The sequence below is a fragment of the Salvelinus fontinalis genome, chromosome 4 (genome assembly GCF_029448725.1).
Source record: "Salvelinus fontinalis isolate EN_2023a chromosome 4, ASM2944872v1, whole genome shotgun sequence".
Taxonomy (NCBI): Eukaryota; Metazoa; Chordata; class Actinopteri; order Salmoniformes; family Salmonidae; genus Salvelinus; species Salvelinus fontinalis.
In genome coordinates, this window is record NC_074668.1 from 9600339 (window position 1) to 9622355 (window position 22017).

Here is a 22017-nt window from a genome sequence, read left to right on the forward strand (position 1 = left end):
GAGGGGCAGGTAGCCTATACACGCACATACACTGGCAAAGACTTTCAGCTGGCAGACAGACACTGGAAGACATTTCTGAGTGACAGAGCAAGGGCATGCACAGGCGCTTTGTTGCCTTTTTTTTGTGGTACTGGGAAAAAAATGCCTGGAACGTAAAATAACGATATTAATCAGTTCCCATGCTTTTAAAAGAACGTTTCTGTTTTTGAACTAGTATAGATCACTTTCGTTCCAGGTTCTGTTTTTTCCCCTCAAAAAATGTACTTATGTTCCAACCCCTTTGCTGAAGTACTGAAATTCTAACAGAATAACGTTGTTTCTTAACGTTCTATGAACTATTTGAGAACATTCCCAATGTCAAACCAGTTGGAGAACGTTCCTAGAACATTACCCAAATTGAAATTAAATGTAATCATGTTTGAACTTTTAGGAAAATGTTCTGTTAATAAGGTCATACAAGTTTTTTGTAAAGTTCCTTAAAAAGTGCTGAGAATGTCCCAAAGCCAAGCAACTTTCCTGCACCATTCCCAGAACGTTGTGGGAAGGTTGTATGCAAAATAACCAATAGGACGACCACACTCTCACCAAGCGCTAAGAAACATATGGTTCTGAGAATGTTTTGTGTTAGCTGGGTATAAAGAGTAGTGTGCCATATGGAACACAGCCCTGCCGCGGTTTCTACTTCCTTGTTTTCCCACTGTATATCTCACTGTCTGAGTCACCCAAGGCTTCTGCCATGCTTAGTCATGTTGTTTGACATTCATGTGTTTTTACACCACTTTTTTCCATTCCCGAGAACTGAAGGTAAACAACGTTAGAATCACAGTCGATGTCATTAGAGAACAAGCACTTCTTCTCACTTCTCTCTGTCCGTTCCCACTGGACTTTATAGACATTTTCTCAACACTTATCTTGGAGCTAGGTAGCTAGGCAGCTGGAGAACGGTTCAGTGGCTAGGGTGGAGACGCTGGTGTTTCTGTGTGTTGGTGTATGTCTGCTACTGTACTGTAACCCACTGAGAAAGCCAGTCACGCCCAAAAAACTCCACCAAGCACTAAACGGGAGACAGGCACAAACACAGACGCACTGCCCACAGGACTGGCTGGCTGGCTTCCTTTGGGCCTCGCCTCCTGATTGCTATGCACGCACACGCATCAGCAGTGGTGACAGAACAAATTGCTGGCCTCTGAAATGTCTGGTCTAAGAGAGCTCAGTTTGTCCCGGTGCTTACGGCATGCCACAGAGCTGATCTATTGAAGGAGAAAGGCTTGATGTGATGGTGAGCTAAATCATCGGCAAGAGAGTTTGTGACCCTGTGTGTGTGTGTGTGTGTGTGTGTGTGTGTGTGTGTGTGTGTGTGTGTGTGTGTGTGTGTGTGTGTGTGTGTGTGTGTGTGTGTGTGTGTGTGTGTGTGTGTGTGTGTGTGTGCATACAGTGTGTCCTCTGCTTTATCACAGATCGAAAAGGTTCCCAGCATCTGCCGATAAGTCACCGTTTAAGTGCCCTGCTACGGTAGGAACAACAAATCACAGACACAATTAATATCCTCAATTATGTGTATGGACTATACATACCACCCCGGAGCTTTTATGGCTAAAACATTGATCACCATTTTCCAACAACAAAGTGCACATTTATTTATCGCCCTAAAGTGTTACTTTACCAATGATTAAACAGCCTGTTGGCGCTAGGAAAAAGAGGGGGGGGGGGGGTTAAATGGGTCTCACTTTCTTTCCATTGCATGGAAGGGAATACATTTGCTCAGCAAGGTTGCCTGCCAGAAAGCGTTTTAATCTGAAGTGGAGATTCTTACAGGAAAGGAGAAAGGATTTAGTTTGATTTGAAGTACAGGTAATTGCCTGGTGTGGACGGATATCACTCCTGATCATGTGCACCACAGTTGTAGCTTGTGATAGAGACAGAAACAGTGACTGGGGGGCGACTATCAAAGCCACGGTCACGTTCCAGGCTGACGACGTTGTAGAAGTTACACGGCCAACCGTAAAATAACCCTGAGCGACAACTGCTCTCAGGGAGCGCTCACAAAGTTTGCTTGCACATGCTGTGGGACAAATGAACCAAGGGCAAAGCCACGCTAAGCCCTCGTCATTTTGAACATGATCATATAGGAAGAACGTGTGGTCCAGTCAACAGTAGAGGGGCAAGTCAGTCTGTCCTCCAATACGACTGAATGAAAGAGGTCCTCTGTGGGAAAGCTAGGACATCTGAATGGAATAACACAGGCACTCTACAGTTGCTGCTTAAAATCATACTTTAAGTCCCTTTCTTCGATTCTTCAAATTTACAACCAACTCCAACTTCCAAAAAAATGACATTGTTATGTGTATTTCATCCACAGTTCTCTCTGTCGGATCTAAAGAATTTCCGTGTCGACTCAGAGACAAGCATTCCTACTGTGGACCTGCAACCCAGTGAGTAGAGTTGGTAGTCAAAGTGGACGGGCAGAGCATTTATCCAGACCTAGTGAGTTGTGACATCCCTGTGAACTTCCAGCAGTGAGGAAGCCCTATGGAGGAGATGAGACAGAACTGTTACTGCCATCAGAGCTCCCTCTCTCCACGTTTCCCTGATCTCACTCTCATTCCCTGATCTCTCCTTCTCTCTCTCCCTCCCTCTTTCTCCCTGATCTCTCATTCTCTCTCTCACTCCCTCTTTCTCTTTCTTCCTTCTCTCTCTCCCTCCCTCTTTCATCTCTCCTTCTCTCTCTCCCTCCTTCTTTCTCCCTGATCTCTCCTTCTCTCTCACTCCCTCTTTCTCCCTGATCTCTCATTTTCTCTCACTCCCTCTTTCTCTTTCTTCCTTCTCTCTCTCCCTCCCTCTTTCATCTCTCCTTCTCTCTCTCCCTCCCTCTTTCTCCCTGATCTCTCCTTCTCTCTCCCTCCCTCCCTCTCCCTCCCTCTTTCTCTCTGATCTCTCCTTCTCTATCCCTCCCTCTTTCTCTGTGATCTCTCCTTCTCTCTCTCCCTCCCTCTTTCTCCCTGATCTCTCCCTCCCTCTTTCTCCCTGATCTCTCCCTCCCTCCCTCTTTCTCTGTGATCTCTCCTTCTCTCTCTCCATCCCTCTTTCTCCCTGATCTCTCCTTCTCGCTCTCCCTCCCTCTTTCTCCCTGATCTCTCCTTCTCTCTCTCACTCCCTCTTTCTCCCTGATCTCTCCTTCTATCTCTCTCTCTTTTTCCCTGATATCCCCTTCTCTCTCTCCATCTCCCTGATCTCTCCTTCTTTCTCTCTGATCTCTCTCTTTCCTTTGGAAAGGGCCACACACTGTCTGGCTAAGTAAATAACTGCCCCAGTCCCATCAACAGTTTCACCTCGGTCCGGTCCCCAGCCAAAATCAGCACATTACCTGCCTTTCATGGGGCTCGCAGGACTAGTCATGTGATGCCGGCGGAGGAGAGCGGCGTGGAGAATTTACGAGACCGTCAGGAATCTCCCCTAGACATCCTGCTTTCCAGACTACTGAATGAAACTTGAATAAATGCTGCGTTATATTAGACCTTAAACTATCCGATCTGTTTGACTATCCTGTGTGGCCTCAGAGTGACCCATCCGTCACAATGACCACCGTCTCTCCTGTTGACCTCCAGACAACCCCACTAAGCCCAGGGAGAGGGCAGTATTTTTCAGCTATAGAGCAAGACCAACACGTTCTACAGGAAGTACTGGGACCACATTCATAGAGGGGAGAGGGGACTGTAAGATCAGTATTATTACTGACCAGTCAGAGAGAGAGGACTGTAGATCAGTATTATTACTGACCAGTCAGAGAGAGGACTGTAAGATCAGTATTATTACTGACCAGTCAGAGAGGGGACTGTAAGATCAGTATTATTGCTGACCAGTCAGAGAGAGGGGACTGTAAGATCAGTATTATTACTGACCAGTCAGAGAGAGGGGACTGTAAGATCAGTATTATTACTGACCAGTCAGAGAGAGGACTGTAAGATCAGTATTATTACTGACCAGTCAGAGAGGGGACTGTAAGATCAGTATTATTACTGACCAGTCAGAGAGGGGACTGTAAGATCAGTATTATTACTGACCAGTCAGAGAGAGGACTGTAAGATCAGTATTATTACTGACCAGTCAGAGAGGGGACTGTAAGATCAGTATTATTACTGACCAGTCAGAGAGAGGGGACTGTAAGATCAGTATTATTACTGACCAGTCAGAGAGAGGGGACTGTAAGATCAGTATTATTACTGACCAGTCAGAGAGGGGACTGTAAGATCAGTATTATTACTGACCAGTCAGAGAGGGGACTGTAAGATCAGTATTATTACTGACCAGTCAGAGAGAGGGGACTGTAAGATCAGTATTATTACTGACCAGTCAGAGAGGGGACTGTAGATCAGTATTATTACTGACCAGTCAGAGAGGGGACTGTAGATCAGTATTATTACTGACCAGTCAGAGAGGGGACTGTAAGATCAGTATTATTACTGACCAGTCAGAGAGAGGGGACTGTAAGATCAGTATTATTACTGACCAGTCAGAGAGGGGACTGTAGATCAGTATTATTACTGACCAGTCAGAGAGGGGACTGTAGATCAGTATTATTACTGACCAGTCAGAGAGGGGACTGTAGATCAGTATTATTACTGACCAGTCAGAGAGGGGACTGTAAGATCAGTACATCAGATTCCGATTCAGAGATTCAGAGACTGGCCTGGAGATTGAAACTTAAGCTTCGTCTTCGACAAGCCATTCCCCCTTATAAACTACATCCTGCAGTGAAACCTCTCAGCGTGTGATAGGGCACTGCTGAGATTCAGCAGGGGGGAATGTGCTGACGTGTGTGTCTGTGTTAGTGCCCGTCTGTGTGTGCGTGTATGTGTGCGTGTATGTGTGTGTGTGTGTGTGTGTGTGTGTGTGTGTGTGTGTGTGTGTGTGTGCGTGTGTGTGTGCGTGTGCGTGTATGTGCGACTCACATGCGATGCGGACGTGGGCTTTACGGCTCTTGGTGGTCCCTGCAGAGCTCCAGGCTACACACTGACACCAGAAGTCCTCTGGCCCAAACAGCTCGTCTACCTGCTGCCGAAAGATCTCGATGCTGGCCTCACGCACCACCAGTCCTGCACAGGGAAGAGCGATACTGGCGTCAACACACACAGTACACTCTCTGAGAGGGATATTCAGTGGACATACACAACATCTGTGTGGATACTCTAAGTGCCATACAGCACTTAGATACACATCATTGAGCATACATGACCATAATACGACATGACACATTGAGATTACATGGCCAATATATTACATTGCACATTGAGATTACATGGCCATTATATTGCATTACACATTGAGATTACATGGCCATTATATTACATTACACATTGAGATTACATGGCCATTATATTACATTACACATTGAGATTACATGGCCATTATATTACATTATACATTGAGATTACATGGCCATTATATTACATTACACATTGAGATTACATGGCCAATATATTACATTACACATTGAGATTACATTGCCATTATAGGGGTGGAGGAAGGGAGAGAGGGAAGTGGAGGGAGGAAGAGAGAGGGAGGTGGAGGGAGGAAGAGGGAGGAAGAGGGAGGAAGAGGGAGGAAGAGGGAGGGAGGGAGGGAGGGAGGGAGGGGTGGAGGAAGGGAGAGAGGGAAGTGGAGGGAGGAAGAGAGAGGGAGGTGGAGGGAGGAAGAGGGAGGGAGGGAGGGGTGGAGGAAGGGAGAGAGGGAAGTGGAGGGAGGAAGAGAGAGGGAGGTGGAGGGAGGAAGAGGGAGGGAGGGAGGGAGAGAGAGGGAGGTGGAGGGAGGCAGGGAGAGAAAATCACTTGGCTGTTTATTTCAGGTTCAGGAGATTTACACAGACTCTTTATAACAATCGGGCAGGCTCCTCGGTAGGGAGTCAGAACTCCAGCTTAGTGCTCATGCAAAATTCAAACTACAGCCGTCAAGGTGGAAGAGCCAGGAGGAAGACTGTTGTAACACAGAGATCCTACTGTAGAGGAACAGTGATGTAACACAGAGATCCTACTGTAGAGGAAGAGTGCTGTAACACAGAGATCCTACTGTAGAGGAACAGTGATGTAACACAGAGATCCTACTGTAGAGGAACAGTGCTGTAACACAGAGATCCTACTGTAGAGGAACAGTGATGTAACACAGAGATCCTACTGTAGAGGAACAGTGATGTAACACAGAGATCCTACTGTAGAGGAACAGTGATGTAACACAGAGATCCTACTGTAGAGGAACAGTGATGTAACACAGAGATCCTACTGTAGAGGAACAGTGATGTAACACAGAGATCCTACTGTAGAGGAAGAGTGCTGTAACACAGAGATCCTACTGTAGAGGAAGAGTGCTGTAACACAGAGATCCTACTGTAGAGGAACAGTGATGTAACACAGAGATCCTACTGTAGAGGAACAGTGCTGTAACACAGAGATCCTACTGTAGAGGATCAGTGCTGTAACACAGAGATCCTACTGTAGAGGAACAGTGCTGTAACACAGAGATCCTACTGTAGAGGAACAGTGATGTAACACAGAGATCCTACTGTAGAGGAACAGTGCTGTAACACAGAGATCCTACTGTAGAGGAACAGTGATGTAACACAGAGATCCTACTGTAGAGGAACAGTGCTGTAACACAGAGATCCTACTGTAGAGGAACAGTGATGTAACACAGAGATCCTACTGTAGAGGAACAGTGCTGTAACACAGAGATCCTACTGTAGAGGAACAGTGATGTAACACAGATATCCTACTGTAGAGGAACAGTGCTGTAACACAGAGATCCTACTGTAGAGGAACAGTGATGTAACACAGAGATCCTACTGTAGAGGAACAGTGATGTAACACAGAGATCCTACTGTAGAGGAACAGTGATGTAACACAGAGATCCTACTGTAGAGGAACAGTGATGTAACACAGAGATCCTACTGTAGAGGAACATAAAAAATGAAAAGAAATGGCAACTTAAAATCTTAACCGTCATTTGGATTGTGCTTGTGTGTGTGTGTGTGTGTGTGTGTGTGTGTGTGTGTGTGTGTGTGTGTGTGTGTGTGTGTGTGTGTGTGTGTGTGTGTGTGTGTGTGTGTGTGTGTGTGTGTGTGTGTGTGTGTGTGTGTGTGTGTGTGTGTGTGTGAAATAAAAGTAACAAGGAGAGAGAGCGGGGCAGGAAGAGAGGAAAAGAAATAGAGCTAAATAACACCCTGGTACAGAGAGGGAGGAGGAGGAGTAGAGAGACAGTAGACAGACAGAACAAGAGGAGCAGAGAGAGACAGTAGACAGACAGAACAAGAGGAGCAGAGAGAGACAGTAGACACAGAACAAGAGGAGTAGAGAGACAGTAGACAGACAGAACAAGAGGAGTAGAGAGACAGTAGACAGACAGAACAAGAGGAGTAGAGAGAGACAGTAGACAGACAGAACAAGAGGAGCAGAGAGAGACAGTAGACAGACAGAACAAGAGGAGCAGAGAGAGACAGTAGACAGAGAACAAGAGGAGTAGAGAGAGACAGTAGACAGACAGAACAAGAGGAGTAGAGAGAGACAGTAGACAGACAGAACAAGAGGAGTAGAGAGAGACAGTAGACAGAGAACAAGAGGAGTAGAGAGAGACAGTAGACAGACAGAACAAGAGGAGCAGAGAGAGACAGTAGACAGAGAACAAGAGGAGTAGAGAGAGACAGTAGACAGACAGAACAAGAGGAGCAGAGAGAGACAGTAGACAGAGAACAAGAGGAGTAGAGAGAGACAGTAGACAGAGAACAAGAGGAGTAGAGAGAGACAGTAGACAGACAGAACAAGAGGAGCAGAGAGAGACAGTAGACAGACAGAACAAGAGGAGCAGAGAGAGACAGTAGACAGACAGAACAAGAGGAGTAGAGAGAGACAGTAGACAGACAGAACAAGAGGAGCAGAGAGAGACAGTAGACAGACAAAACAAGAGGAGTAGAGAGAGACAGTAGACAGAGAACAAGAGGAGTAGAGAGAGACAGTAGACAGACAGAACAAGAGGAGTAGAGATAGACAGTAGACAGACAGAACAAGAGGAGCAGAGAGAGACAGTAGACAGACAGAACAAGAGGAGCAGAGAGAGACAGTAGACAGACAGAACAAGAGGAGCAGAGAGAGACAGTAGACAGACAGAACAAGAGGAGCAGAGAGAGACAGTAGACAGACAGATCAAGAGGAGCAGAGAGAGACAGTAGACAGACAGAACAAGAGGAGCAGAGAGAGACAGTAGACAGAGAACAAGAGGAGTAGAGAGAGACAGTAGACAGAGAACAAGAGGAGTAGAGAGAGACAGTAGACAGAAAGAACAAGAGGAGCAGAGAGAGACAGTAGACAGACAGATCAAGAGGAGCAGAGAGAGACAGTAGACAGACAGAACAAGAGGAGCAGAGAGAGACAGTAGACAGACAGAACAAGAGGAGTAGAGAGAGACAGTAGACAGACAGAACAAGAGGAGCAGAGAGAGACAGTAGACAGACAGAACAAGAGGAGTAGAGAGAGACAGTAGACAGACAGAACAAGAGGAGTAGAGAGAGAGTAGACAGACAGAACAAGAGGAGCAGAGAGAGACAGTAGACAGACAGAACAAGAGGAGTAGAGAGAGACAGTAGACAGACAGAACAAGAGGAGCAGAGAGAGACAGTAGACAGACAGAACAAGAGGAGCAGAGAGAGACAGTAGACAGAGAACAAGAGGAGTAGAGAGAGACAGTAGACAGAGAACAAGAGGAGTAGAGAGAGACAGTAGACAGACAGAACAAGAGGAGTAGAGAGAGACAGTAGACAGACAGAACAAGAGGAGTAGAGAGACAGTAGACAGACAGAACAAGAGGAGCAGAGAGAGACAGTAGACAGACAGAACAAGAGGAGTAGAGAGAGACAGTAGACAGACAGAACAAGAGGAGCAGAGAGAGACAGTAGACAGACAGAACAAGAGGAGCAGAGAGAGACAGTAGACAGAGAACAAGAGGAGTAGAGAGAGACAGTAGACAGAGAACAAGAGGAGTAGAGAGAGACAGTAGACAGACAGAACAAGAGGAGTAGAGAGAGACAGTAGACAGACAGAACAAGAGGAGCAGAGAGAGACAGTAGACAGACAGAACAAGAGGAGCAGAGAGACAGTAGACAGACAGAACAAGAGGAGCAGAGAGAGACAGTAGACAGACAGAACAAGAGGAGTAGAGAGAGACAGTAGACAGAGAACAAGAGGAGCAGAGAGAGACAGTAGACAGACAGAACAAGAGGAGCAGAGAGACAGTAGACAGACAGAACAAGAGGAGTGGAGAGAGACAGTAGACAGACAGAACAAGAGGAGTAGAGAGAGACAGTAGACAGACAGAACAAGAGGAGCAGAGAGAGACAGTAGACAGACAGAACAAGAGGAGCAGAGAGAGACAGTAGACAGACAGAACAAGAGGAGCAGAGAGAGACAGTAGACAGACAGAACAAGAGGAGTAGAGAGAGACAGTAGACAGACAGAACAAGAGGAGCAGAGAGAGACAGTAGACCGACAGAACAAGAGGAGCAGAGAGAGACAGTAGACAGACAGAACAAGAGGAGTAGAGAGAGACAGTAGACAGACAGAACAAGAGGAGTAGAGAGACAGTAGACAGACAGAACAAGAGGAGCAGAGAGAGACAGTAGACAGACAGAGCAAGAGGAGCAGAGAGACAGTAGACAGACAGAACAAGAGGAGTAGAGAGACAGTAGACAGACAGAACAAGAGGAGTAGAGAGACAGTAGACAGACAGAACAAGAGGAGTAGAGAGAGACAGTAGACAGACAGAACAAGAGGAGCAGAGAGAGACAGTAGACAGACAGAACAAGAGGAGTAGAGAGAGACAGTAGACAGACAGAACAAGAGGAGTAGAGAGAGACAGTAGACAGACAGATCAAGAGGAGCAGAGAGACAGTAGACAGAGAACAAGAGGAGTAGAGAGAGACAGTAGACAGAGAGAACAAGAGGAGTAGAGAGAGACAGTAGACAGACAGAACAAGAGGAGTAGAGAGAGACAGTAGACAGACAGAACAAGAGGAGTAGAGACAGTAGACAGACAGAACAAGAGGGGTAGAGAGAGACAGTAGACAGACAGAACAAGAGGAGCAGAGAGAGACAGTAGACAGACAGAACAAGAGGAGTAGAGAGAGACAGTAGACAGACAGAACAAGAGGAGCAGAGAGAGACAGTAGACAGACAGAACAAGAGGAGCAGAGAGACAGTAGACAGACAGAACAAGAGGAGCAGAGAGAGACAGTAGACAGACAGAACAAGAGGAGTAGAGAGAGACAGTAGACAGACAGAACAAGAGGAGCAGAGAGAGACAGTAGACAGACAGAACAAGAGGAGCAGAGAGAGACAGTAGACAGACAGAACAAGAGGAGTAGAGAGAGACAGTAGACAGACAGAACAAGAGGAGTAGAGAGACAGTAGACAGACAGATCAAGAGGAATAGAGAGAGACAGTAGACACAGAACAAGAGGAGCAGAGAGAGACAGTAGACAGACAGAACAAGAGGAGTAGAGAGACAGTAGACAGACAGAACAAGAGGAGTAGAGAGACAGTAGACAGACAGAACAAGAGGAGTAGAGAGACAGTAGACAGACAGAACAAGAGGAGTAGAGAGACAGTAGACAGAGAACAAGAGGAGTAGAGAGACAGTAGACAGACAGATCAAGAGGAGTAGAGAGAGACAGTAGACACAGAACAAGAGGAGCAGAGAGAGACAGTAGACAGACAGAACAAGAGGAGCAGAGAGAGACAGTAGACAGACAGATCAAGAGGAGTAGAGAGAGACAGTAGACAGACAAAACAAGATGAGCAGAGAGAGACAGTAGACAGACAGATCAAGAGGAGTAGAGAGAGACAGTAGACAGACAGAACAAGAGGAGCAGAGAGAGACAGTAGACAGACAGAACAAGAGGAGTAGAGAGAGACAGTAGACAGACAGAACAAGAGGAGCAGAGAGAGACAGTAGACAGAGAACAAGAGGAGTAGAGAGAGACAGTAGACAGACAGAACAAGAGGAGCAGAGAGAGACAGTAGACAGACAGAACAAGAGGAGTAGAGAGAGACAGTAGACAGACAGAACAAGAGGAGTAGAGAGAGACAGTAGAAAGACAGAACAAGAGGAGTAGAGAGAGACAGTAGACAGACAGAACAAGAGGGGCAGAGAGACAGTAGACAGAGAACAAGAGGAGTAGAGAGAGACAGTAGACAGACAGAACAAGAGGAGCAGAGAGAGACAGTAGACAGACAGAACAAGAGGAGTAGAGAGAGACAGTAGACAGACAGAACAAGAGGAGCAGAGAGAGACAGTAGACAGACAGAACAAGAGGAGCAGAGAGAGACAGTAGACAGACAGAACAAGAGGAGCAGAGAGAGACAGTAGACAGACAGAACAAGAGGAGCAGAGAGAGACAGTAGACAGACAGAACAAGAGGAGCAGAGAGACAGTAGACAGACAGAACAAGAGGAGCAGAGAGAGACAGTAGACAGACAGAACAAGAGGAGTAGAGAGAGACAGTAGACAGACAGAACAAGAGGAGCAGAGAGAGACAGTAGACAGACAGAACAAGAGGAGCAGAGAGACAGTAGACAGACAGAACAAGAGGAGCAGAGAGAGACAGTAGACAGACAGAACAAGAGGAGCAGAGAGAGACAGTAGACAGACAGAACAAGAGGAGCAGAGAGAGACAGTAGACAGACAGAACAAGAGGAGCAGAGAGACAGTAGACAGACAGAACAAGAGGAGCAGAGAGAGACAGTAGACAGACAGAACAAGAGGAGCAGAGAGAGACAGTAGACAGACAGAACAAGAGGAGCAGAGAGAGACAGTAGACAGACAGAACAAGAGGAGCAGAGAGACAGTAGACAGACAGAACAAGAGGAGCAGAGAGAGACAGTAGACAGACAGAACAAGAGGAGTAGAGAGACAGTAGACAGACAGAACAAGAGGAGTAGAGAGACAGTAGACAGAGAACAAGAGAAGTAGAGAGACAGTAGACAGACAGATCAAGAGGAGTAGAGAGAGACAGTAGACACAGAACAAGAGGAGCAGAGAGAGACAGTAGACAGACAGAACAAGAGGAGCAGAGAGAGACAGTAGAAAGACAGAACAAGAGGATTAGAGAGAGACAGTAGACAGACAGAACAAGAGGGGCAGAGAGACAGTAGACAGAGAACAAGAGGAGTAGAGAGAGACAGTAGACAGACAGAACAAGAGGAGCAGAGAGAGACAGTAGACAGACAGAACAAGAGGAGTAGAGAGAGACAGTAGACAGACAGAACAAGAGGAGCAGAGAGAGACAGTAGACAGACAGAACAAGAGGAGCAGAGAGAGACAGTAGACAGACAGAACAAGAGGAGCAGAGAGAGACAGTAGACAGACAGAACAAGAGGAGCAGAGAGAGACAGTAGACAGACAGAACAAGAGGAGCAGAGAGACAGTAGACAGACAGAACAAGAGGAGCAGAGAGAGACAGTAGACAGACAGAACAAGAGGAGTAGAGAGAGACAGTAGACAGACAGAACAAGAGGAGCAGAGAGAGACAGTAGACAGACAGAACAAGAGGAGCAGAGAGACAGTAGACAGACAGAACAAGAGGAGTAGAGAGACAGTAGACAGACAGAACAAGAGGAGTAGAGAGACAGTAGACAGACAGAACAAGAGGAGTAGAGAGACAGTAGACAGAGAACAAGAGGAGTAGAGAGACAGTAGACAGACAGATCAAGAGGAGTAGAGAGAGACAGTAGACACAGAACAAGAGGAGCAGAGAGAGACAGTAGACAGACAGAACAAGAGGAGCAGAGAGAGACAGTAGACAGACAGATCAAGAGGAGTAGAGAGAGACAGTAGACAGACAGAACAAGATGAGCAGAGAGAGACAGTAGACAGACAGATCAAGAGGAGTAGAGAGAGACAGTAGACAGACAGAACAAGAGGAGCAGAGAGAGACAGTAGACAGACAGAACAAGAGGAGTAGAGAGAGACAGTAGACAGACAGAACAAGAGGAGCAGAGAGAGACAGTAGACAGAGAACAAGAGGAGTAGAGAGAGACAGTAGACAGACAGAACAAGAGGAGCAGAGAGAGACAGTAGACAGACAGAACAAGAGGAGTAGAGAGAGACAGTAGACAGACAGAACAAGAGGAGTAGAGAGAGACAGTAGAAAGACAGAACAAGAGGAGTAGAGAGAGACAGTAGACAGACAGAACAAGAGGGGCAGAGAGACAGTAGACAGAGAACAAGAGGAGTAGAGAGAGACAGTAGACACAGAACAAGAGGAGCAGAGAGAGACAGTAGACAGACAGAACAAGAGGAGTAGAGAGAGACAGTAGACAGACAGAACAAGAGGAGCAGAGAGAGACAGTAGACAGACAGATCAAGAGGAGCAGAGAGAGACAGTAGACAGACAGAACAAGAGGAGTAGAGATAGACAGTAGACAGACAGAACAAGAGGAGCAGAGAGAGACAGTAGACAGACAGAACAAGAGGAGTAGAGAGAGACAGTAGACAGAGAACAAGAGGAGCAGAGAGAGACAGTAGACAGACAGAACAAGAGGAGTAGAGATAGACAGTAGACAGAGAACAAGAGGAGCAGAGAGAGACAGTAGACAGACAGAACAAGAGGAGCAGAGAGAGACAGTAGACAGACAGAACAAGAGGAGTAGAGAGAGACAGTAGACAGACAGATCAAGAGGAGTAGAGAGAGACAGTAGACAGACAGAACAAGAGGAGCAGAGAGAGATAGTAGACAGACAGAACAAGAGGAGTAGAGAGACAGTAGACAGACAGAACAAGAGGAGCAGCAGAGACAGTCCTAGAAGTCATGACAGGCTAAGCCATTACACACAATGGGCCCAGAGATAATTCATGGTGCTGATAATACTAAAACGTGTTGTATTCTCGGCAGGCAGTCATTTATTTGGCGAATATGTTTAGGAATGGAGTCGTGCCACTTTGAGTTTGGGCTTTCTGTCCTTCTACTGCTCGCACGCACACACACACACACACACACACACACACACACACACACACACACACACACACACACACACACACACACACACACACACACACACACACACACACACACACACACACACACACACACACACACACACACACACACACACACACACACACACACACACACGCCAGGAGAACAAACTTGCTGACTGGCATCTCCAAATGGGAACGTCTGATTTCTGAACATTGAAAACACCAACAGGAACCACTGGAGCTTTACTTTACAGGTACAGACATCCTCGACATCAAACTAAGTCTGAAAACACAAACTTGGGGAGGGCCCCATAGATTTGCCACAGCTTTCAAGATGATATCTATCACTATCAAGGTTTTGCCGCATATTCTAACTGCATGGGAATTTAGTCAATTCAGTCATCGTTTTTGACTGGGCCGAAAGACAATTCACCACCTCTCTCTCTAATCAACCACTTCTTTACCCACTTGCACAGCGTGTGCATGAATAAAGAAGAAGAGCAGGCAGCTCCTCTCGCAGACATAACTGAAGTCTCTCCCTTTCGAATAAAAGGCTGGAGATTCCTTTGGAGAATACAGAGACAGAAACCATGGTAAAGGAACTCAAAGGATGTTTTGAATACGATCACCAGCGGGTCAAAATGGGCCTTGGGGGAACAGAGAGAACTTAAGAGCCTTGTGGCACTATTGTTTTATAAGAACCTCACACAGACACAAAGAGAGGAGACACAAAGGAGAGAGAGGGGAGACATAGATACTGTGGATTTCCTCCTCAGCAGTCACAGTCAGATACAGCAGAGAGCGAGGAAAAGAGTGAGAGTGAGAGAGAGAAAGAGAGACAGAGAGAGAGAGAGAATGAATTGAATTGATAGAGAGAAGGACACAGAGAGAGGGAAAGACAGAGAGACAGAGAGAGGGACAGAGCGAGAGACAGAGAGAGACAGAGAGAGAGAGAGAGAGAGAGAGAGAGAGAGAGAGAGAGAGAGAGAGAGAGAGAGAGAGAGAGAGAGAGAGAGAGAGAGAGAGAGAGAGAGAGAGAGAGAGATAGAGGGAATTAATTGAATTGATAGAGACAGACAGAGAGACAGAGACAGAGAGAGAAAGATAATGAATTTAATTGATAGAGAGGACAGGGAGAGAGGGAAAGACAGAGAGACAGAGATACAGACAGAGATACAGAGAGACAGACAGAGAGAGACAGACAGCGAGAGAGACAGAGAGAGAGCGAGACAGAGAGACAGAGAGACAGAGAAACAGAGAGACAGAGAAACAGAGAAACAGAGACAGACAGAGAAAGAGACAGAGAGACGGAGACAGAGAGAGATTATACATTTAATTGATAGAGAGAAGGACAGGGAGAGTGGGAAAGACAGACAGAGATACAGAGACAGAGATACAGATACAGACAGAGGGAGAGACAGACAGAGAGAGAGAGACAGACAGAGAGATACAGACAGAGAGACAGAGACAGAGAGACAGAAAGAGAGAGACAGAGAGAGACGCTCAGTCAACCGCCAAGCGCTCAGTCAGCAGAAACAGATAGAGCAGCATGCTCATTCAAGTCCACACCAAGAGTAACAGAGAATGAAGTCAGAAACTCAAACAGGAAGTAACCGTGGTAAGGACTGTTCAAAGCTGGTCTGACCAATCGGAATCCATGCTGCAAGACTGTTTTGATAACACGGACTGGGATATGTTCCGGGTTGCCTCTGAGAATAACATTGACATATACACTGACATGGTGACTTAGTTCATCAGGAAGTGTATAGGGGATGTTGTTCCCACTGTGACTATTAAAACCTACAGAAACCAGAAACCATGGATAGATGGCAGCATTCGTGCAAAACTGAAAGTGTGCGCATTTAACCATGGCAAGGTGACAGGGAATACGGTTGAATACAAACAGTGCAGTTAATCCCTTTGTAAGGCAATCAAACAGGCAAAACGTCAGTACAGAGACAAAGTTGAGTCCCAGTTCAACGGCTCAGACACGAGACGTATGTGGCAGGGTTTACAGACAATCACGGATTATAAAGGGAAAACCAGCAACATCGCGGACACCAACGTCTTCCTCCCGGACAAGCTAAACACCTTCTTCGCCCGCTTCGAGGGACACACACAGTGTTACCGACGCGGACAACTCCCGAGGACTGTGGGCTCTCATTCTCCGTGGCCAACGTGAGTAAGACATTTAAGCGTGTTAACCCTCGCAAGGCATTTCACTACACCCGTAATAACATCTGCTAAATACAGTATGTGTATGTGACCAATAAAATTGTATTTGATTTGATTTGATGAGAGGAACCAGGGGGTGGAGTAACAGAAAATGAGAGGAGTCAGTGGGTGGAGTAACAGAGAATGAGAGGAGCCAGGGGGTGGAGTAACAGAGAATGAGAGGAGCCAGGGGGTGGAGTAACAGAGAATGAGAGGAACCAGGAGGTGGAGTAACAGAGAATGAGAGGAGCCAGGGGGTGGAGTAACAGAGAATGAGAGGAGCCAGGGGGTGGAGTAACAGAGAATGAGAGGAGCCAGGGGGTGGAGTAACAGAGAATGAGAGGAACCAGGGGGTGGAGTAACAGAGAATGAGAGGAGCCAGGGGGTGGAGAAACAGAGAATGAGAGGAGCCAGGGGGTGGAGTAACAGAGAATGAGAGGAGCCAGGGGGTGGAGTAACAGAGAATGAGAGGAGCCAGGGGGTGGAGTAACAGAGAATGAGAGGAGCCAGGGGGTGGAGTAACAGAGAATGAGAGGAGCCAGGGGGTGGAGTAACAGAGAATGAGAGGAGCCAGGGGGTGGAGTAACAGAGAATGAGAGGAGCCAGGGGGTGGAGTAACAGAGAATGAGAGGAGCCAGGGGGTGGAGTAACAGAGAATGAGAGGAGCCAGGGGGTGGAGTAACAGAGAATGAGAGGAGCCAGGGGGTGGAGTAACAGAGAATGAAAGGAGCCAGGGGGTGGAGTAATAGAGAATGAGAGGAGCCAGGGGGTGGAGTAACAGAGAAGGAGAGGAGCCAGGGGGTGGAGAAACAGAGAATGAGAAGAGCCAGGGGGTGGAGTAATAGAGAATGAGAGGAGCCAGGGGGTGGAGTAACAGAGAAGGAGAAGAGCCAGGGGGTGGAGAAACAGAGAATGAGAGGAGCCAGGGGGTGGAGAAACAGAGAATGAGAGGAGCCAGGGGGTGGAGAAACAGAGAATGAGAGGAGCCAGGGGGTGGAGTAAAAGAGAATGAGAGGAGCCAGGGGGTGGAGTAACAGAAAATGAGAGGAACCAGGGGGTGGAGTAACAGAGAAGGAGAGGAACCAGGAGGTGGAGAAACAGAGAATGAGAGGAACCAGGGGGTGGAGTAACAGAGAAGGAGAGGAACCAGGAGGTGGAGAAACAGAGAATGAGAGGAACCAGGGGGTGGAGTAACAGAGAATGAGAGGAACCAGGGGGTGGAGTAACAGAGAATGAGAGGAACCAGGGGGTGGAGAAACAGAGAATGAGAGGAACCAGGGGGTGGAGTAACAGAGAATGAGAGGAGCCAGGGGGTGGAGTAACAGAGAATGAGAGGAACCAGGGGGTGGAGTAACAGAGAATGAGAGGAGCCAGGGGGTGGAGTAACAGAGAATGAGAGGAGCCAGGGGGTGGAGAAACAGAGAATGAGAGGAGCCAGGAGGTGGAGTAACAGAGAATGAGAGGAGCCAGGGGGTGGAGTAACAGAGAATGAGAGGAACCAGGGGGTGGAGTAACAGAGAATGAGAGGAACCAGGGGGTGGAGAAACAGAGAATGAGAGGAACCAGGGGGTGGAGAAACAGAGAATGAGAGGAACCAGGGGGTGGAGAAACAGAGAATGAGAGGAGCCAGGGGGTGGAGTAACAGAGAATGAGAGGAGCCAGGGGGTGGAGTAACAGAGAATGAGAGGAGCCAGGGGGTGGAGTAACAGAGAATGAGAGGAACCAGGAGGTGGAGTAACAGAGAATGAGAGGAACCAGGAGGTGGAGAAACAGAGAATGAGAGGAACCAGGAGGTGGAGAAACAGAGAATGAGAGGAGCCAGGGGGTGGAGTAACAGAGAATGAGAGGAACCAGGGGGTGGAGAAACAGAGAATGAGAGGAGCCAGGGGGTGGAGTAACAGAGAATGAGAGGAACCAGGGGGTGGAGTAACAGAGAATGAGAGGAACCAGGGGGTGGAGTAACAGAGAATGAGAGGAACCAGGGGGTGGAGTAACAGAGAAGGAGAGGAACCAGGAGGTGGAGAAACAGAGAATGAGAGGAACCAGGGGGTGGAGTAACAGAGAATGAGAGGAGCCAGGGGGTGGAGTAACAGAGAATGAAAGGAGCCAGGGGGTGGAGTAATAGAGAATGAGAGGAGCCAGGGGGTGGAGTAACAGAAAATGAGAGGAGCCAGGGGGTGGAGTAACAGAGAATGAGAGGAACCAGGGGGTGGAGTAACAGAGAATGAGAGGAACCAGGGGGTGGAGTAACAGAGAATGAGAGGAGCCAGGGGGTGGAGTAACAGAGAATGAGAGGAACCAGGGGGTGGAGTAACAGAGAATGAGAGGAACCAGGGGGTGGAGTAACAGAGAATGAGAGGAGCCAGGGGGTGGAGTAACAGAGAATGAGAGGAACAAGGGGGTGGAGTAACAGAGAATGAGAGGAACCAGGGGGTGGAGTAACAGAGAATGAGAGGAGCCAGGGGGTGGAGTAACAGAGAATGAGAGGAACCAGGGGGTGGAGTAACAGAGAATGAGAGGAACCAGGGGGTGGAGAAACAGAGAATGAGAGGAGCCAGGGGGTGGAGAAACAGAGAATGAGAGGAACCAGGGGGTGGAGAAACAGAGAATGAGAGGAGCCAGGGGGTGGAGTAACAGAGAATGAGAGGAGCCAGGGGGTGGAGTAACAGAGAATGAGAGGAACCAGGGGGTGGAGTAACAGAGAATGAGAGGAACCAGGGGGTGGAGTAAGAGAGAATGAGAGGAGCCAGGGGGTGGAGAAACAGAGAATGAGAGGAGCCAGGAGGTGGAGTAACAGAGAATGAGAGGAGCCAGGGGGTGGAGTAACAGAGAATGAGAGGAACCAGGGGGTGGAGTAACAGAGAATGAGAGGAACCAGGGGGTGGAGTAACAGAGAATGAGAGGAGCCAGGGGGTGGAGTAACAGAGAATGAGAGGAGCCAGGGGGTGGAGTAACAGAGAATGAGAGGAGCCAGGGGGTGGAGTAACAGAGAATGAGAGGAGCCAGGGGGGTGGAGTAACAGAGAATGAGAGGAACCAGGGGGTGGAGTAACAGAGAATGAGAGGAGCCAGGGGGTGGAGTAACAGAGAATGAGAGGAACCAGGGGGTGGAGTAACAGAGAATGAGAGGAACCAGGGGGTGGAGTAACAGAGAATGAGAGGAACCAGGGGGTGGAGTAACAGAGAATGAGAGGAACCAGGGGGTGGAGTAACAGAGAATGAGAGGAGCCAGGGGGTGGAGTAACAGAGAATGAGAGGAACCAGGGGGTTTAGTAACAGAGAATGAGAGGAACCAGGGGGTGGAGTAACAGAAAATGAGAGGAGCCAGGGGGTGGAGTAACAGAGAATGAGAGGAGCCAGGGGGTGGAGTAACAGAGAATGAGAGGAACCAGGGGGTGGAGTAACAGAGAATGAGAGGAACCAGGGGGTGGAGTAACAGAAAATGAGAGGAGCCAGGGGGTGGAGTAACAGAGAATGAGAGGAACCAGGGGGTGGAGTAACAGAGAATGAGAGGAGCCAGGGGGTGGAGTAACAGAGAATGAGAGGAACCAGGGGGTGGAGTAACAGAGAATGAGAGGAACCAGGGGGTGGAGTAACAGAGAATGAGAGGAACCAGGGGGTGGAGTAACAGAGAATGAGAGGAACCAGGGGGTGGAGTAACAGAGAATGAGAGGAGCCAGGGGGTGGAGTAACAGAGAATGAGAGGAACCAGGGGGTAGAGTAACAGAAAATGAGAGGAGCCAGGGGGTGGAGTAACAGAGAATGAGAGGAGCCAGGGGGTGGAGTAACAGAGAATGAGAGGAACCAGGGGGTGGAGAAACAGAGAATGAGAGGAACCAGGAGGTGGAGTAACAGAGAATGAGAGGAGCCAGGGGGTGGAGTAACAGAGAATGAGAGGAACCAGGGGGTGGAGTAACAGAGAATGAGAGGAGCCAGGGGGTGGAGTAACAGAGAATGAGAGGAGCCAGGGGGTGGAGTAACAGAGAATGAGAGGAGCCAGGGGGTGGAGTAACAGAGAATGAGAGGAACCAGGGGGTGGAGTAACAGAGAATGAGAGGAACCAGGGGGTGGAGTAACAGAGAATGAGAGGAACCAGGGGGTGGAGTAACAGAGAATGAGAGGAGCCAGGGGGTGGAGTAACAGAGAATGAGAGGAGCCAGGGGGTGGAGTAACAGAGAATGAGAGGAGCCAGGGGGTGGAGTAACAGAGAATGAGAGGAGCCAGGGGGTGGATGGTGGATAGAGCAGGAGTACTGGACTATGACAGATTGCAGGGTTGGAGGAGAGGTATGGAGATATGGAGGAAGGAAGGAAGGAAGGAAGGAGAGAGGGAGTGAGGGAGGGATGGAAGGAAGGAAGGAAGGAAGGAAGGAAGGAAGGAAGGAGAGAGGGAGGGATGGAAGGAGTACATCAGTCTGCCACCCTGAATGTGATTGATCATCATAGTCCCTCCTGGTTCCAAACTCCGGTACCTCCTCCTCCGGTGAACCGCGGCATTATGGGACAAGTTAGGGAGTCCACGGGGAGCTGAGCCTCGATGAGCATGCCCACACCTTGACTTGCATGCTCTACGGACACACACACATATGCATGCACACAAACACACACCCATCATCAGGAACGACGTTGTGCACTGACACGGAAAGTAATTGACCTCATTTATGAACCATCATGGCCATAAATAATTGAAGCTTGCGATTCACACGACAATGGAACTCGGTTCCCTAGTGAGGGAGAAAGAGAAGGAGAGAGGGAATGAGAGGGAACGAGAGACGAAGGACAGGAGACGGAAAAATCGATGGGAGTGTGACGGTAATAAAGGAATAGCATGAGGCACAAATCATCACAGCCGATTAGCCCATTTCATCCCAAATGGAACCCTATTCCCTAAATAGTGTTCCCTATTCCTCGTGAGCCCTAGTCAGAAGTAGTGCACTATAAAGGGAATAGGGTGCCATTTGGAAAGCAGCTGTGGTCGTCACCACAGGGCAGTGTTACCGGCATTCTAATGCCCTCTAATATCCTGCTAATGGTGCTACTGTAACTCAGAGACCACACTCTCCTTATGGATACCTTATTACCATTCAACCCTAGGGACCCCTGTCCTTAATTGCAGACCGTAGCCACAGAGCTGGTAAAAGACAGTGCTGTACCCTATCGATCACTCCAATGTGAGGACATTAGTACCCTGAATCAAAGATACAGCCAAAAATGTGGAATTAACGGGAAAGCAATACTGTAAAACTTAGCTCACAGTTTTATAAGAATGACACAAACGATGCGTTGACCGGTCATAAAGCAGTACCCTTGGCGCCACCTTGGGTCACACAGTGATGTGCTATGGGCCCTAGGTGATTGTAGTGCACTACATAGGGAATAGGGTGCCATCTTGGACGCAGAAATTCCTTCTGGAGTGTCAGATATGGAGTCAGATACCTGCCAGAAGGTTGGAAGCACGCAATGCTAGAATCGTAAATAAGTCTAGGCATAATGTTATGTTGACAATGTTGGTTTTTACCTTTGCAATTCTATTTTACACCTTGACATATTTACGACTCCAAAGTAACGTTAGTAATGAATGCAACTTAATGTGCGTTCAACATTTTGGCAGTAATCTGACTCCGTAGTAAAGCTTCCAGAAAGGAAACCTGAAGAGTGTATGATGGGAAATGTATAATGGATCCTGCTCTCTCTCGCAGGCGATTGGTTACAGAGGAAATCCATTTGAAGTGGGCTAATGATCCAGACCCTGGCTGGCCTGCTAGCTCTCCCTCTTCCTCTCGCCCTCC

The 22017-nt window shown here is 48.0% G+C and overlaps 1 protein-coding gene across 1 annotated transcript in view; it reads right to left on the reverse strand.

Annotated features, from left to right (window-relative positions):
• The window catches only part of unc5ca (unc-5 netrin receptor Ca), a gene marked incomplete in the record, with an annotated part of 261508 nt that overhangs the window by 142599 nt on the left and 96892 nt on the right, over positions 1 to 22017 (reverse strand). Inside the window, 1 exon segment of the mRNA XM_055918711.1 lies at positions 4950 to 5093. Coding sequence (XP_055774686.1) covers positions 4950 to 5093 — 144 coding nt within the window.